The 19654-nt window shown below is 37.3% G+C and overlaps 2 protein-coding genes across 7 annotated transcripts in view; one reads left to right on the top strand and one right to left on the bottom strand.

Annotated features, from left to right (window-relative positions):
• Positions 1–19654, bottom strand: part of PDE1C (phosphodiesterase 1C) — a 495776-nt gene that overhangs the window by 234306 nt on the left and 241816 nt on the right. The gene's annotated exons all lie outside the window — the stretch shown is intronic.
• LOC116876102 (60S ribosomal protein L35a-like) overlaps positions 1–19654 on the top strand; it is a 40955-nt gene that overhangs the window by 14725 nt on the left and 6576 nt on the right. The window contains exons 2-3 of one of the 2 annotated variants that reach the window (XM_032872142.1): positions 4171–4556; positions 10672–10679. In XM_032872142.1, coding sequence (XP_032728033.1) covers positions 4171–4540 — 370 coding nt within the window. In that variant the 3' untranslated portion in view covers positions 4541–4556; positions 10672–10679. Of the gene's footprint in view, positions 1–4170; positions 4589–10671; positions 10680–19654 lie in introns of those variants that run through there. The other variant, XM_032872132.1, reaches the window with a different exon arrangement.

Genomic DNA, 19654 nt, shown 5'->3' with positions numbered 1-19654 from the left:
TAAACTTTCATCATCGCCCCCCATAAATAGCCTTTTTTATCAAGTGCCCACTAACCCTTACTCATACCATTTCATTGCATCTTCACAACAGAACAAGGAAGCTGAGATCCTGGTAAATCCTGCAAACCTCACAATTAGTGAGCTCCCTCTCCTCCTCATTGGCCTGTTCATAAAAGTATAAAAGAAGGAGTTCCTCCAATCCCACCAGAAGCTGCTGCTCCATACTGGCCGGCATGTTTGAAAGGTCTAGTTCAGAATAGTCACTTCGCACTCTGGCATAAAGCCAGAAGTTAGGGGATTGCTTCTAGTCAACAGCTGATTTCTCATCTTTGAATGCACTCATTTTAAAGACATTTTGCACAAATTCAGTTGGTGCTCACAGATACACTGAAATCGTCAAGCCAGACTTAAATCAGATTTTTCCAGGATAACTTTTTTTCAAAAGTCACTTCTTCAAAATGTCATTACTCCCTTCTTTAGTGGCATTTTCTTTCTGCAGATCAATGATAGGTCTATTGCCTCTTTTTTGGCACTGATTCTGACGGAAGCAAATCAGGTAAGAAAAGGCACAGGGGTTTCATTTACTTAATCTAAAAACAAAATCACCCAAAAAAAGAATTTAAAAACTTTTACAGGTAATTGATTTCTACTTCTTTGCCTGAAAATGACTCCTTTCTTATTCTTCTGGCACATTAAACTGGTGAAGCAGTTTCACTTTTGGGTATAATGCCTTCAGAAGAATTAACATTTTTTACATTGATTAATTTAGAAAAACTATTTTATTCACACTTAAGTACAAAATGTTGTCCCACGTAGGGGACATAAAACATGTCCTGGGTCCCAGATCCTTTAGACATCACCACTGGATGGGTGCCCTGGATCACAAGTCTCATGTTCAAAGAGGGCTTCCCTTCTAGGCCCATCACCTACAGCTGGTGCTAACCCTATAAAACAGATTGATGCCGTTTCCCATACGAGGATAAGAGCTCCATATTGGAGTGTTCTCTTTCTGCTCATGGACAGAAAAACGTGATACAATTCCATAAATGGGTAAGTTGGGTATGAAAGAGAAACATGGTTGGCACTGGCAATAAAGTACACACATATGGCCAACAGACATGAGAGAGAGGAAGATGTGGTGGCCCTTGGGGTCACCCAGTGCAGTCAGAAAAAGGGGCCAGCGTGATACGAAGTCAGCTTGGGCAAGCGTCAATCCCAGCTCTGCCACCCTCCTGCTTCGTAGCCATATGGCAAGACAAGAATAGGAACGAGTCCAGTGTCTGGCACATTCAGTGGTGGTGGTCTCCCTTTCTCTCCTCCCCACTCACTTTCTATGATAATCCTTGGTGTAATCAAAGCTTCGTGTCCTCCAAGGTTTGCCTTATTTTTATAATATTCAAGTGCATGCATCATGACTAAAACAGTGAGTCCAGAATCTGGAATCCCATGAGCAACCCTGTTTTTCCATTAAGTTTGCCTAATTAAGCCTATTAGGATCCAGAGAGGTTTTAAAAATAGAACTTACCTGTGTCAGAGTTAATTGCCTACTGCTGTCTGTTCAATACTTCTGTCTATACATAGGCCCTGTGTCCTAAGAAACAAACTTTATCCTCACATATGCCCCATTAACTCTTTTCCTCCAAAGAGCCACCTCAGCACACCTACCATACTGGCCTCCTAATTGTACTTTGTTTCCAACATAAGCCTCAGCCCACTTGCTTTTAGAATATTGTAAACCAGATAAGTTGTATCACTAATTCTCTTGGCTGGGATCAGGAGCATGGGGAAAGAGGCCACTGAAAGGAACTGTAAAATGACTGTAATGATTATTTTTCATATATCATGATGGTTTATCCTAAGATAATCAAAATAGTCATATAAACAACGATCAGCAACTTTGGGTCTTTGCCTTTCCTGTCCTCACTATTTTTGCTTGCACACCAACACCACTATCCCCAGTCTCAACTGGCCTTATTTTTCTCCATAGCACTGCCAGTTCCATATATTTAACTTATGTACTTTATTTTATGCCTCACTCTACTAGAATGAAGCTTGAAGAAATTGTCACTTCGTTTTTACTTCTATACCCTCAATACCTATAACACTACCTCATGCAAAGCAGGAATTCAAAAATATTTGTTGAATATGTAATATTCAGTCCAGATATATTTCTTTGAGACTCCCTGTATATAAAGATTTTCATGAAAAGTAAAATTAATATAATATGACAATACTAAATAATGAGTTTCAGAGAAATTTCCAAGGTAAATGACAGAAACTTGTTCTTGGAAAAATTGAATCTTCTGGGACGCCTGGGTGGCTCAGTTGGTTAACCGGCTGCCTTTGGCTCAGGTCATGATCCCAGCATCGTGGGATCGAGTCCCACATCGGGCTCCTTGCTTGGCAGGGAACCTGCTTCTCCCTCTGCCTCTGCCTGCCTCTCAGCCTACTTGTGATCTCTCTCTCTCTCTGACAAATAAATAAATAAAATCTTTAAAAAAAAAATTGAATCTTCTGATAGCAATTCAAGTGTAGCTTTTAGCATTTTGTCTCAGAATCCCTTCAATAAATATTCAGCAAAAAATAGCTCCTTTCCAGACATTTGCCACAACCCTACGGATACTTATGCCTGGTCCACAGATGTTCAACCCATCAGACATAAAAAGGGGCAGCTATGGGTAGTCTAGTACCATTTGATCAATGGCCTAGGCTCTTACCCCATTGGCTTAGCTGCCAACAAGCTGCTATTTCACTTCAAGGTTGTAGATTCCTGCAAGTTGGATGATAAATGGCCTCTTCACAGAGACACAGTACAAGGCAAGGCTATGAGAAAAAATATGGGGAATGATGCTTCTAATCAAACTGGAATAGCATTGATCAAATTTGCCCTCTGGCAAGAAACAATCTAAACATAGGCAAATCTGTAACTGAGTGGTTTTCAAGACACTAGACATCAAGGCAACAAAGAACAGGCAATGAAGAGTGGTATCTGAGACCTGAGACGTGGGAAACAAACAAGGGGAGCCCTCTGATTGCCAGAGCTTACTGCCTTGAGAAAGTTTCCAGGGCTCAGCGCAGGGACTGGGAACGCAGGTGGAGCCTGGCGGACTCCCCGAATTAGGAAACAGAGGTGAAATTCCGAAGAGACCAAGGCAGCTAGAATGTGCAGGACAGACTACCTGAGAAAGAAGAATGGCACAAAGAGAAAACATCAGAGATCTGCAGAGAAACCCACCTGCAACTAGCTACATAATGTCAGTGCATATGTGTGAGGAAGACACAGCTGTTTCTACTGCAACAGCACAGTCAAGAAGTTACAGCAACAACCATACGGCCCTCAAAGCCAAAAATTTACTATTTTTCTCTTTACAGAAAAAAATTGGCTAACTCCTAACTAACATCATACTTAATGGTAAAAGAAAGAATGCTTTCCTTCTAAGATCAGGAAAAAGATAAAGCTATCCCCTCTCACTACTTTTTTTTTTTAATTTTTATTTATTTATTTGACAGAGAGAGACACAACGAAAGAGGGAACACAAGCAGGTAGAGTGGGAGAGGGAGAAGCAGGCTCCCTACCGAGCAGGGTCCTCATGCAGAGCTCAATCCCAGGACCCTGGGATCATGACCTGAATCGAAGGTAGATGCTTAGTGAATGAGTCACCCAGGCGCCCCTATTCTCACCACTTCCATTCAACATTATTCTGGAGATTGTATCCAGTACCTTAAAGCAAGAGGAAAAAAATAAAAGACGTATACTTTGGAAGGGAAAAAGAAAATTGCCTTTATGGACAACATGATCTTTTACGTTGAAAACTTGATGGACTCTACCTAAAAGCTACTAGAACTAATCAGTCCAGCAAGCTTACAAGATACAAGATCATTATACAAGCAGGAACTGTACTTCCATATACTATAAATAAACAATTAAGAAGTTGAAACTTAAAAAGAATGCCACTTAGTATAGAAGAACTTCAAGTACACTTTTCTTTCCCTGAGATAGAAGTGTTTAGCCTGGTGCTTCCCTCACTGAAACTACATTGTATACAAGTCATCACTGAAGTAACTTCTTACATCAAGACATAAGCATGTGTACACTTAGGGGATAAAATAAAAATTAAATTTAAATTAAAATAATATCCTTTAGTTTCCGCCATCTTGGGGCCTGTCGAGGCCTGCTGGAAACAGGACTCCTCTAAAACGCCGAATAATGTCTGGAAGGCTGTGGTCCAGGGCCATTTTTGCTGGCTATAAGCGGGGTCTCCGCAACCAGAGGGAGCACACAGCTCTTCTTAAAATCGAAGGTGTATATGCTCGAGATGAAACGGAATTCTATCTAGGCAAGAGATGTGCTTACGTTTACAAAGCAAAGAACAACACAGTGACTCCTGGTGGCAAACCAAACAAAACCAGAGTAATCTGGGGAAAAGTAACTCATGCTCATGGAAACAGCGGCATGGTTCGTGCCAAATTCCGAAGCAACCTTCCTGCTAAAGCCATTGGCCACAGAATCTGTGTGATGCTGTACCCCTCAAGGATTTAAATTGAATGAAAAGTAAATAAAGGTGTAGATTTGTTCTCTTGTAAAAAATAATAATAATAATAATATCCTCTATAATAACACAAAAAATATGAGATAACAATAAATCTGTTAAGAGATTAAGACCTGAATACTAAAAACTACAAAATGTTGTTGAAAGAAATTAAAGGAAACCTAAAATAATGGTGAGATATACTGTTTATGGGTCAGAAAATTCTATATTGTTAAGTTGTCAAATCTCTCCCAAATTTATCTATAGATTCAACACAATCCAAATCAAAATTAGAGAGGGATTTTTTTTTTTGTAGAAATTGACAGACTGATTCTAAAATTCATATGGAAGTGGAAAAGTTCTAAAATAGCAAACAACTTTGAAAAAGAGCAAAGATCTTCAAAACTTTGGAAATGCAACCTGATTTCATAGCTAATTACAAAGACAGTTTGGCATTAACATCAAGATGACAAACAGAGCAACAGAACAGAATAAGGTCTTAAAATAAACATACAACTATATAGAAAGCTGATTCTCAACGAAGATATACTTGCAATGCAGTGGAGGAAGGCTAGTCTTTTCAACAAATGGGGCTGGAACTATTAGACATTCATACACAAAAATCTAAGCTTCAATCCACCCTCACCACCACCTATAAAAATCAGCTCACAATAGACCATAGACGTAAATGCAAATCCTAAAACCTCTAAAAGAACATATAAAAGAAAATCCTTATGACACTGTATTAGTTTGCTATGGCATAAGCAAGTGCCATGAATTGGGTGGATTGACAAAAATTTATTGTCTTACAGTTTTGAAGGCTAGAAGTCCCAAATCAAGGTATTAGCCCTTTGTTTGTTTGTTTGTTTGTTTGTTTTTCCTCAGGGCTGAGAGAGAAAGATCTGTTCCAGGCCTCTTTCTTTGGCCTGTAGATGGCCATGTTTATCCTGTGTCTCTATAAATCATCTTCCATGAGTAAAGCTAACTACTGCCTTCCCTGACCCTGATGTGGGTCCCAAGCACGGGGTATGCGTCCATCCATCAGCCTTCCCGTCTCACTCACACTGCTAAAGCAATAACAAAGATATTCCTTCCCAGCAACCCAGTGGGAATACATGTGATGACAAAGGTGGATTCTTGAACTACCATACAATCTCCTTACTATGAAAGTCAATGAATCCAAAGCGGCAGGAGGGCAGGGTCCAGAATGAGGTGACCTGATCTGGCCCTATTTACTCTGTTCCTGCCTCAGAAGACCCACAGAAAGCACTTCAATCTCTCTAGGACATCAGTCCCCATTTTATAAGGGTACCAGTCACACACTGGATTAGGGCCCACCCTAATTACCTCATCTTAATTTGATTCCCTCTGTTAAGACCCTATAGGTATAAATAGGTATAAATAAGGTGAAATTCTGAGGCACAAAAAGTACCCTGGATATACCTTTTTTTGGGAAAACATAATTCAATCTAAAATAGACATCAAAATCACAATCCATTAAAACAACAAATTGATAAATGAGATTGCATCGAAATTAAGACCATCTACTCTTCAAAAGACAGTGTTAAGAAAATGAAGAGCAAGACACAGAGTGCAAGAAAATATTTTCAAATCACAAGTCTGATAAAGAATTTGATTCTAAATTATACAAAGACCTTTCAAAAACAATAATAAATTAACAACTTTAAAATGAGAACCAGATGTAAACAGGTATTTTATCAAAGAAGATATACAAGTGGCAAATAAGTACATGAAAAAAATGTTCAACATAATTAGATGATACTGAACTATAAACTAAAACCACAATGAGATACCACAGCTCATCTACTGGAAAAGCTACAGTTAAAAAGACTGAGTGCTTCACAGCTATGCAGTAACTGGAACTCTCGTACTCTGCTGGTGGGAATACAAGATTGCACACACTTAGAAAATAGTTTGGTGGTTTCTTAAAACTTTAAACATGTAGCTACCATATGATCTAGCCATCCCACCTCTAGGTATTTAGTCTACGAAAGTGAAAGTCTATGTCCACACAAAAACTTGTCTATAATATTCTTAGCAACTTTATTTGTAATAGCCCCACCTGAAAACAGTTCAAATGCCCATCGAGAAGTGAATGAATAAAAACACTGTGGCATTTAATCCATAGCATGGAATAATATTCCACGATATAAAGAAGGAAGCCCTGATACGTGCTACATGGATGACTCTGAAAACAGTGATATTAAGTGAAAGCCAGTCTAAAAAGAGTACATAGTGTATGACTCCATATACATAAAATTCTAGGAAATGCCAAATAATCTATATTGCTAGAAAGCAGATAACTGAAATGGACACTTAGAAAGAAAAAGGCAAGGCAGATCTAGAGGGAGGCATTAAAAGGATCGTGAGCAAAGTTTTAGAGGTGACAGATATTTCTTTATCTTGAATATGGTAATGGGTTCATGGGTGTATTCATATGTTAAAACTTACATTGTGCACTTTACATAAGTACAATTGATTGTGTGTGAATTACACTCAATAAAGCTGATGTTAAAATACTCATTTCACATTCAGATGGTCTCTGTTTCAAGTCCTGCTCTATCTCTTTCTAGCTTTGTTATCTTAACGCAAGTCTGTCTCTGAGGCTCACATTCTCTGACTGCAAAATGGTGATTCATAACACTTACTTCCCAGGGCTATTGTAGATATCGACTGATATCTAACGCAGTGTCTGAAAATAAGAAATACTCAATAAATTGTAACTATTATTTACAATAACAATAATGAAGTTACTCATGCTTACTTTTTAACTTCCTAGAAAATCTACCTTGAAAGACAAGACATACAATCCATATTTTCAGAACCTAGAAAGCTGAGTGTTCTCCACTTTCCTATTCGATGTTTCAGACTGCTAACGTAAATGAGTTTTGCTAAATCAAAGAGTATTGGGAGAAAGTCAAAGTGTGTTTTTCTGATCCTTTAAAATTGTATTTTCAAATATACGCTGTCACCTACCCTGCTATTATTAACACGATGGGTTTATGTATACAGCCTCAGCAAAATAATGCTTCTTTATACTTATATAATCCCTCCTCAACTGCAGTTGGCAAAACTACATTTCTAGTTTTACACACACACACACACACACACCCTTCAAAATTTTCAACTTAAAGATCTTTTCACATCTGTGCAGCTTGGACCCTCAAGAAAGAATGCATGAGTAATGACAGTCCCTCGCATGGGAACATATGGGTGGGCCTATGGGGCTGTGCAAAGACAAGAGACAGGCCTGGGTAGCATCCTTATGATATGCGAGTGGAAGACCCAGCCTGGAAAGATGTCTTTCAGCACTGTAAAACTTAGTAAAAAGGCAAGATGCCAAGTACTTTACTGAGATTTTAGAAAACAAAATGAGGAAAATTCACATCCAAAAAGCATTAAAAAAAAAAAAGGTATTACATGTCAAGTCCACAAGAAAACAGTTTAAAACATTAAAAAAAAAAAAAACTATATAGTCATTGACACGTCTGATATAATCTGACTCAAGAGATCATACCTTATAGCAATGGTTAGTGAAAAAGTGACATTGTTATAATGCCTATAGATGTGGTCTATTTAGGAACAAAAACCTTCAAGAATTTTTATTTTACTATATATCCTTAAGAAATTTATCAAAGTTTTTCTTAAACTCTGAGATTAGAAAGTCCTCATTTATTCCTAGCACGTCTTTTCCCAGTTCACAGAAAGAGATAGGGTCTACAGTTCTGCATAGGAATCTCAATTAAAAGCATGCTGCTAAAACCCTACCTTTCAAGATGTGTATATTTAGAACTTATAGAGGCAAAACAGGTATTACTGAACAAATGGCCAAAAAATGAGGAATCAAATGCTTAACTGACGTATAAATGGTGACCCCCTAGTTTGCAAGTGTTTACAATTGTAGTCACATAATAATAATGGTTTCCAATCTGTACAAGCACTGAGGTTTATCGCTACATGGGTAAGGTTTCAACTAGGCTTAAAGTCAATAAAGTTCTTTATCTCCTTTTCTCTCCTGAGAAGTGTTACAGCACAGCCCTACATACAGTCTGAGACCTGGGTTTGAATCCATAGAGCTATTTCCTAGCTCTCTGATCTAGGGCCGCTTACTTAATCTCACTCAGTCTCAGTTTCCTCTTAGGTAAAACATGCACAAAACTAGTATATTTTGTTGTGAGGATAAAGTGAGATAAAGCTTATAAAGTGTTCAGCACAGTGTTTTGCAAAAGAAAATACTTAGTATTAGCTTCTAATTAAGGCAGGTACATTTCTAGTCCTCCAAAAAAGAATAAATCAGACATAGAGCTAGAGTCAAAATTAGAAATGTATTTATACATATGGAAAAAAACAGATTAAAAATGGGGGAAAATCCATTTTCTAAATCAATTGGGTGAAATCAGTCTGGTGGCCATCATCATCGCAACAAACCAGATTAGGAGGCCAGAAATTGTTCCACAGCTTGGGAAATAACCAGTTCATTCAGGCAGAAAATCCCAAATCCCCATGTTGTATTGAGATGGCACTTGAATGAAGTTCAGGATTAGATAGTCTGAGATTTTCCTAACCAACGTTTCTGAAAAAGTCCACACTACCTCATACAATCCAGTTGAGTTTTAAGATATGGCATCTAAATGCTAGGAGCAAATTTAAATGAGTACAAACCATGGAGAAGAAAATATTGCTGAAAACCATACAATTTAGAGGAGACCCCAGTTCTCCATTCCAGCCTGTCTCACCACTAATATTTTTAATGCCAAATGGTTAAAACTGATGCTTTATTTCTCTGTAAGTTAAAGGAATCCAGAAAACCAATGTTTAAGATAAAAAAAGCCAGGGAAATATAAAGGAAAATTATTTTTATTTCTTATATCCTCCCTCAGTACATGGAAGTCAGGTACTGGCAACAATATTTTGATCTCTTATTTTTTTTTTTTTAAGATTTTATTTATTTAATTTGACAGACAGAGATCACAAATAGGCAGAGAAGCAGGCAGAGAGAGAGGAGGAAGCAGGCTCCCTGCAGAGCAGAGAACCCGATGTGGGGCTCCATCCCAGGACCCTGGGATCATGACCTGAGCCTAGGCAGAGGCCCTAACCCACTGAGCCACCCAGGTGCCCCTTGACCTCTTATTTTTAAAAACAAAAATGCCATAAAGGAAAAGGCTGATATATGTTTTGCTAATAGATTTTGCTACTAAAAAATTTAATTTTCTATACATCAAAAGAAATCATAAGGAAAATTTTTAAAAGCAATGATAAACTAGAGGGAAAGAAAAAATAAAACACAGGATTCATACTTTTTAGCCTATAAATAGTTCTTAGTTGGAAATATGGACAAAATACAAATAGCTAATTCACAAATGAAAATTTATAGTCACTACTGATATATGTTCAATCTGATAATCAAAAAGATGCACACTAAAGCAATGTTAGATCAGAGTTACCTATCAGATATAAAATATAAAATATCAAATATCAAAGGTAAGCATTTAGGAATTTCCTAGAGAATAATTTTTCATTATGTATTAAAATCTTTATAAGATTTCATGTTCCTTAAATTTCCACTAAAGGGATTTTTTATAATCCTAGGGAAAAAATTGGAAGAGTACATAAAAGAATGCATGCATCAGAACAGTGTCTATAAAATGAAAAATTAGAACAACTTAAATGTCTAACAATAGTGGATTGGTTAAATCGATAATGGTACAAACATATGGAAGAATATTATGCAGACATAAAGAATGATGCTTTAGGGCGCCTGGGTGGCTCAGTGGGTTAAGCCACTGCCTTCGGCTCAGGTCATGATCTCAGGGTCCTGGGATCGAGTCCCGCATCGGGCTCTCTGCTCAGCAGGGAGCCTGCTTCCCTCTCTCTCTCTGCCTGCTTCTCTGTCTACTTGTGATCTCTCTCTGTCAAATAAATAAATAAAAATCTTAAAAAAAAAAAAAAAGAATGATGCTTTAGAAGCAGATTCATGGACAAGAAGAGTTACTAATATATCAATAAAGTGTGGACACCTGGGTGGCTCAATCCATTCAGTGTCTGCCTTTGGCTCAGGTCATGATCCCGGCTCCTTGTTTGGCAAGGAGCCAGCTCGTCCCTCTGCCTGCCGTTCCCCCTGCTCGTGCTCTCTCTTTCTCTCTCAATCTCTCTCTCTCTCTCTGACAAAGAAATAAATAAAATAAACAAATAAATAAAATAAATTAAAAAATAAATAATAATAAAAATAAATTTAAAAATAAATTAAATGAATAAATAAATAAAATAAATAAATTTTAAAATAAATTAAAATAAGTTAAATAAATAAATAAAATTAATAAATAAATAAAAGAAATAAAATCAATCTCTCTCTCTGACAAAGAAGTAAATAAAATCTTTAAATATATATATATATATATACACATCAATAAATAAAGTAAATAAAACCATTTCAAGAATGTGTATGTAGTCTAATCCCATTGTTATAACATTCTTTTGCAATGAAGAAGATTTAGAAGACTGTGTATATGAAAATGCTGACAGTAGTTCTCTGGAAAGTAGAATTTTGATTGTTTCAAATTTTTGTGTCCTGTGAACAATACACAGTCAGAGATAGCATAATGGTTAAGAACATAGTCTGTAGAGTCAGCTTGACTGAGTTCAAATCCTGGCTCCAACACTTACCAACTGTATGTCCTTTTTCAAATTATTTAAGTTCTCCATACCTCTGCTTCCTTTCTGAAAATGGGTATAATAACTGCCTCACAGATTACTATGAGTACTAAATAGTAACTCTCCTAGAATAGTTCAGGACACCTAGTAAAGACTCAGTACTGCTAATTATTGTTGTTATTATTATTATTATTGTCATTTTGTACTCGTGTTACTTATATGGTAAATAAAATAATAATGCTGAAAACAATTAAGACAGAAATACTTTGACAGTGAGAAGGGTGCCAAGAAAATTCAATAAGAAAATAAGTCTTCTCAAGAAATGGTTCTGGAACAACTGGCTATCTGCATATAAAAGAATGAAGGAGGAGTGCTACCTTATACCACACACAAAAATTAACTCAAAAGGGATCATAATTACCTAACAGTAAGGGCTAAAACTATAAAACGCTGAGAAGAAAAAAACACAAGAGTAAATCTTGTAAAGTTGGATTAGATAATATTTCCTTAAATATGACACCAAAAATATAAGTGACAAAAGACAAAGTTGATAAACAGGACAACATCAAAATTAAAAGCCTTTGTGCTTCAGAAAATACCATCAAAAAAGCAAAGGACAACATCCACAATGGAAAAGAGTATTTCCAAATCATACATTTGCTAAAAGACTAGTATCTAGAACATATCAAGCACTCTTAAAACTTAAAAATCAAAAAAGTTCAAATAACCCAATTAAAAAAGGCCAAAAGATCTGAATAGACAGGTCTCCAAAGAAAATATACAAATGGCCAGTAGGCACATGGAAAGATGCTCAATATCATTATCCATTAAGGAAATGCAAATAAAAACCACAATGAGCTACTACTTCACATCCACTAGGATGGCAACAATCCAAAAGACAGATAATAACAAATGTTGCAGACAATGTGGAGAAATTGAAACCCTCTTTCACTGCCAGTGAGAATTTAATATGCTATAGCTGCTTTGGAAAACTATTAGGCAATCCTCAAAATGTTAAACACAGAGTTACCACATGACTCAGCAATTCTACACCGAGGTATATAATCAGCAGAAATGAAAACATTAAAAATATGTCCACATAAAAACTTATATAGGAATGGTCAAAGCAGCATAATGCATAACAGCCAAAATGAGGAAATAACCCAAAGGTCAACAAACCAATGAACAGAAAGACTCTAGTACATTCATGCAATGAAATATTATTTGGCAATAAAATGGAGTAAAATATTAATACATGCTACAACATTTATGAATTTCAAAAACATCATGCTAAGTGAAAGAAGCCAAACACAAAGACCACATATTGTATGATCTTATTTATATGAAATGTCTGGAAAAGGCAAATATATAGAGGCAAAAAGTAGATTAGTGATTGCCTAGAGCTGAGGGAGAATGGGAGGTAAGAATGAGGAATGAATACAAATGGGTCTCGGGTTTCCCTTTCAATTGATAAAAAGGCTCCAAACTTAAATTTTGGCCATAGTCACACAATTCTGAATACATGAAATGTATTGACTATACACGTTAAATGGGTGAATATTTTAGTATTGAGCTACATTTTTCTAATTCCCTGACAACTCTGAGCTTCACTTCTTAAGCATGACCTTGGAAGAGCCAGCAGCTTAAAAGAGAAGCAAAAAAAAAAACATAGTTTAAAAAGATCTCCTACTGAACAGTTAAGGCTCCAGACACTTCCTTTTCACATTCACCCATGACTGACTCCTCCCCCATGACTCACTCTTTATTGAGCACCTGTGCTAAACCAGGCATAGCAAACCCTAATCTACCCCTAACATGGGAGCAGACAATTATATAAGCCAATTAATAACAAAATCATTGGGTTATGGACATTGGGGAGGGTATGTGCTATGGTGAGTGCTGCGAAGTGTATAAGCCTAACAATCACAGACCTGTACCTCTGGGGCTAATAATACATTATATGTTAATAAAAATTTTTTTTTAAAATAACAAAATCAAAGAAACACATCAACAAAAATATAATAATAGTAGGGGACTTCAACATTCTCCTCACTGAAATGGACAGATCATCTGAGAAAAAGATCAATAAGGAAATAAAGGCTTTAAATGACACACTAGACCAAATGAACTTCACAGATACATTCAGAACATTCCATCCCAAAGCAACAGAATACACACTCCTCTCTAGTGCACATAGAACATTCTTCAGAATAGATCACATCCTGGGTCACAAATCAGGTCTCAACCGGTACCAAAAGATTGCGATCATTCCCTGCATATTTTCAGACTATCGTGTTCTGAAACTAGAACTTAATTAAAAGTTGGAAAGAATCAAATACATGGAGGCTAAAGAGCATCCTACTACAGAATGAGTGGGTCAACCAGGAAAGTAAAGAATTTAATAAATAAATAATAAATAATTATATAATATATATATAATATATGTATATAATAATTATACTTACTATATATTATACTACTACTATTATATACTACTATATATTATATAACATATCATATCTAAATAATACTTGAAATATGATTATATATAATCATATTTAATAAATTATTAAATAAATCTATAAATAAATTTATTTATTTATTAGATTTAATTATTTATTTAATAAATTAAATAAACAAACAAATAAATAAGAATTTAATAAGATTGATAAACCTCTGGCCAGAATTACCAAAAAGAAAAGAGAAAAGACCCAAATTAATAAAATCGTGAAGGAAAGAGGAGAGATCAGAAGCAACACCGAAGAAATACAAACAATTATAAGAATATATTATAAGCAACTATATGCCAGCAAATTAGACAATCTGAAAGAAATGGATGCATTCCTAGAAACATATAAACTACCAAAACTGAACCAGGAAGAAACAGAAAACCTGAAGAGACCCATAACCAGTAAGGAGATTGAGGCAGTCATCAAAAAATCTCTCAACAAACAAGAGCCCAGGGGAATTCTACCAAACATTTAAAGAAGAATTAATACCTATTCTCCTGAAACTGTTCCCCCAAAAAAAGAAATGGAAGGAAAACTTCCAAACTCGTTTTATGAGGCCAGCATTACCTTGATCCTAAAACCAGACAAAGACCCCATCAAAAAGAATTATAGACCTATATCCCTGATGAACATGGATGCAAAAATTCTCACCAAAATACTAGCCAAGAGGATACAACAGCACATTAAAAGGATTATTCACTATGATCAAGTCAGATTTATTCCTGGGTTGCAAGTTTGGTTCAACATCTGCAAATCAAGCAATGTGATACCATACATTAATAAAAGAAAGAACAAGAACCATATGATACTCTCAGTAGAGGCAGAAAAAGCATTTGACAAAGTACAGCATCCTTCTTCATTAAAACTCTTCACAGTATAGGGATAGAGGATGCACACCTCAATATCATAAAAGCCATCTATGAAAAGCCTTTCCTTGCACCACACACACAGTGAATGTAATTCTCAATGGGGAAAAACTGAGAGCTTTCCCCCTAAGGTCAGAACATAGCAGAGCTGTCCACTATCACCACTGCTATTCAATATAGTACTAGAAGTCCTAGCCTCAGCAATCAGACAACAAAAAGAAATAAAAGGCATCCAAATCAGCAAAGAAGTCAAACTCTCACTCTTTGCAGATAATATTATACTTTATGTGGAAAACCCAAAAGACTCCACTACAAAACTGCTAGAACTTATACAGGAATTCAGTAAAGTGTCAGGATATAAAATCAATGCACAGAAATCAGTTGCATTTCTATACACCAACAGCAAGACAGAAGAAAGAGAAATTAAGGAGTCAATTCCATTTACAATTACACCCAAAACCATAAGATACCTAGGAATAAATCTAACCAAAGAGGCAAAGAATCTGTACTCAGAAAATTATAGAATACTCATGAAAGAAACTCAGGAAGACAGAAAGAAATGGAAAAATGTTCCATGCTCATGGATTGGATAAACAAATATTATGAAAATGTCTATGTTACCTAGAGCAATCTACACATTTAATGCAATCTACCAAAATACCATCAACTTTTTTCAAAGAAATGGAACAAATAATCCTAAAATTTGTATGGAACAAGAAAAGACCCTGAATAGCCAGAGGAATGTTGAAAAAGAAAACCAAAGTTGATGACATCACAATTCGAGAATTCAAGCTCTATTACAAAGCTATAATCATTAAGACAGTCTGGTGCTGGCACAAAAACAGACACACAGATCAATGGAACAGAAGAGACAGCCCAGAAATGGACCCTCAACTCTATGGTCAACTAATCTTCAACAAGGCAGGAAGGAATGTCCAATGGAAAAAAGACAGTCTTTTCAACAAATGATGTTGGGAAAATAGCCACATGAAGAAAAATGAAACTGGAACATTTCCTTATACCACACACAAAAATAGACTCAAAATGGATGAAATACCCCTATGTGAGATAGGAATCCATCAAAATCCTTGAGGAGAACACAGGCAGCAACCTCTTCGATCTCAGCCACAGCAACTTCTTCCTATAAACATCGCCAAAGGTAAGGGAAGCAAGGGCAAAATGAACTATTGGGACTTCGTCAAAATAAAAAGCTTCTGCACAGCAAAGGAAACAGTCAACAAAACCAAAGACAACCTACAGCATGGGAGAAGATATTTGCAATTGACATAGCAGATAAAAGGCTAATAACAAAAATCTATAAAGAGCTTATCAAGCTCAATACCCAAAGAACAAATAATCCAATCAAGAAATGCGCATAAGAGAGGAACAGACATTTCTGGAAAGAAGACATCCAAATGGCCAATTGACACATGAAAAAGTGCTCAACATCACTTCCCATCAGGGAAATACAAATCAAAACCACAGTGAGATACCATGTCACACCAGTCAGAATGTCTAAAATTAACAAGCCAGGAAACAACAGGTGTTGGCGAGGATGCGGAAAAAGGGGGACCCTCCTATACTGTTGGTGGGAATGCAAGATGATGCAGCCACTCTGGAAAACAGTATGGAGTTTCCATAAAAAGTTGAAAGTAGAGCTACCCTATGACCCAGCAATTGCACCAAAGATACAAAAGTAGTGATCCAAAGGGGCACGTTCACCCGAATGTTTATAGCAGCAATTTCCACAATAGCCAAACTATGGAAAGAGCCTAGATGTCCTGGATGTCCATTGACAGAGGACTGGATAAAGAAGATGTGAGATAGATAGATAGATAGATAGATAAATAGATAGATAGATATAATGGAATATTATGCAGCCATCAAAAAATGAAATCTTGCCATTTGCAATGACATGGATGGAACTAGAGGGTATTTATGCTAAGCAAAATAAGTCAATCAGAGAAAGACAATTATCATATGATCTCATTGATATGAGGAATTTGAGAAACAAGACAGAGTATCATAGGGGAAGGGAGGGAAAAATGAAATAAGACAAAACCAGATAGGGAAACAAACCATAAGAGCCTCTTAATCTCAGGAAACAAACCGAGGGTTGCTGGAGTGAAGGGGCATGGGAAGGATGGGGGTGGCTGGGTGATGGACACTGGGGAGGGTATGCACCGTGGTGAGCACTGTGAATTGTGTAAGACTGATGATTCACAGACCTGTAGTCCTGAAACAAATAATACATTATATGTTAATAAGAAAAACCCTAATCAAGCTTACAGTTGAGTGGAGGGGCACCACAAGTCACATTAATGCAAGATGGACAAAGTATAAGGTACATGGCAGCATGTGGCAGGCTAGCAAAAGGAAGCATCGTGGAAGTAATGATGCAAACATGGAGAACTAGAGGATGAATCAGAGTTAGCAAGCAAAAGTGCTAGAGAAAGAAGGAATTGATCTGGGAAGATAGAACACATGCAAGGACTAGAGACCCACACATTGTCTGGGGGAAATAAAGTACATGCAGTATGGTCGGAGAAGATAGTGTGCACTTCGGTGGTAAAAGGCAAGTAGGGTTCTTCATGGGAGGTCAGGTGTACCCTGTTAGGAAGTTCAGATATTAATTGGAAAATGATACAGAACCATTAAACAGAAAACTTACAACACTGGAGGATGGTGTTTTAGAAAGATTACTCTGGCTTCAGGATACCAACACATGACCCAAAGGAAATATGATAAAAAGCAAATATCTGAATTTGGAGGTTACCAGGTAAGAAATGGCAGCCCGAACTGTGCTACTAATGGTGTGAGCAGAGAAAGGCAGCTCGATCCAAGAGGTACTTACAAATTGATGCGACACAACTTCATATATGGGACAGAGAAACTGGAGGAAGGACGGACAACCCCAGGCTTTGGCTTTGGCAACCAGATGGATGATGATGCCATTTACCAAAATAAACAATATGCAAGAGAAGAAAATTTGGAATGGAATGTATTAAACCCATTAGATTTGGACTTCCTAAATTTGGTGCCAATGAGACTTCTAAGTGAAGACAAAGTTTGGATATATAGGTCTGAAGGTCAGGGAAGAGAGCTGGTGGAGGGATATGGATTTGGGAATCACGATTCTGAAGAGACCAGAGGAAGTTCTGGGAGAAGCTGAGTTGTCAGGAAAGAGAATGAAGAGGGCCAGTGGCAGACCCCAAAGACCACTAACTCTAGGGCCATGGGAGCCCCAGTCCCTGCCCCATCCAAGGGCCTCTCTTCTGTCCGAAGTAGTCAGCTTGGTCAGCATAGGCAGTAGGGGTCTGACTGCTGAAGAACCTGGTCTTCTTCCCTTAGCCCCCAGACATGCTAGCCCCACTGAACACCTTCAGTGAGCTTTATCCCAAGAATGTCCATGGAAGGCCATCTACCAAGCGTTATCCTGGGTGCTGCAGTATAAAGACACCAACAAATCCCATGCCCTGACAAAGCCTAGCTGGGCAAGGGACAAGAAGGACACAGCTGAGCTCAGGGCACCCCAGCAAGTGACTCCCAGGGAGCGCCTGTTTCTACTAAAGAAGTATGGGCAGGTCCTAGCAGAGAGTGCTTCCGGCTTGTGAGTTCTCAAGGAAGAGGAGAAATCAAACACACAGAAATGAAACAGCCCCAGAAACCTTTGCCAGATGCAAGGACTTCCAAATGGCCCTAGCTCAATGTGCGAATGAAGAAATCCTTTTATCTCAAGAGAGGGGACATCACTGAAGTATAGTCAGTTGCAGAGGGTTTGGTGAGGTTTGTGTTTCTAAAAGGAAGCGGTTAATAGAAAACTCTAATCCATGAGCCAGATCCCAGGTCCCACTCAATGGGGTGCTTTTCAAAAGTGCAATACAAGTTATAATCACTTTGCTAAATGCTCATATACTAATAGCAAACACTGGTAACGGGAGGAGTGGGTCTATGCTGGCCAGCAGGACCAGCAGCCCCCAGGTAGTCTATCTCCCAATGCATGTACCCTCTCTGACTCTCTTCAGTACATCTGAAGTTTTAAAGGAAGGTAAATTATTTTCTTTCCTTAGAGAGGGGTATGTAAATGGAGTCTTCCTGAATGACAGCAGATTGATTAGGATCCATTTCACTCCCAGATCCCTGATTCAGTGAATTTAAGAAAAACCATGTTCCTAAGTTTTATTGACAGAATGTAATTTAATTTTATAAATTCTAAATTTGTTTTTCTGAAATAGTCCATAAAATGATACAAGGGGCTCCAAAATACCAAAATTTTTAGTAGGTTCTTTGCTAAAAATTAGGCACTTGAGCCAAATCCCATATACCTGAAGCAGAGAAATTTGCAGATACTTTAAAATCAAGACAGACGGGGGAAAATCCCACAGATTCTTGGTTTTACAGAGTAAAGACATTTAGTGTAAAATTGCAGTTATATTTTCTGAAAAGCACATGAGAGCCTCAAATCCTGGCAATCTGTATGAGGATAAAGTGTATTCAAACAAGGCCCCAAAGAGTTCAGTCTGCGTCAGACAAATTCCACACAAATCTAGAATTTTGCTCTGGGGAGCAAATCCAAATCTTCCTGACAAAGTACAGATCATATACTGCTCATTTTCATCAAAACCACCAATAAGATAAACTTTGAAGCCATGTTTTACACTGCAGTAATTTCCATACCCTCAGTCTGGTTAAGCCATTATGGCTGTGTCTCTGCTGCCAAATACTCCGCCCCGCTTAGAAACCAGCTACACACAGGAGGCAAACACAAAACTAACATCTGAGGAGGGTATGTAAGAGAATTTTAGAAACAACTCCTCAATACGTCCTTCTAGAGTCTTTTCCTAATTTGCACTCTGATCAGTTTTTTATGGGTGATATCACTCTTGATTTAATCCCAAATGAAGCCCGTCAGTAAAGGTTGCCCTAACTCTGTATTTTCTAGGCCCATGTCTTTGATATTCCCACATTCATTCTTCCATAGGCCTTCCTCACACTGCATTGAAAGGAAGGTTTCTTAGAGATTCTGTTGTTTGGAAATGGACTTCTTCCAGTTCCTTATATTCTTCACGTAAAATCC

Source organism: Lontra canadensis, unplaced genomic scaffold, assembly GCF_010015895.1.
Source record: "Lontra canadensis isolate GAN:19392208 unplaced genomic scaffold, GSC_riverotter_1.0 scaffold2, whole genome shotgun sequence".
In the NCBI taxonomy this organism is placed as follows: Eukaryota; Metazoa; Chordata; class Mammalia; order Carnivora; family Mustelidae; genus Lontra; species Lontra canadensis.
Note: the sequence above shows the minus strand (reverse complement) of the source record. Positions and strands in the feature narration are given on the sequence as shown.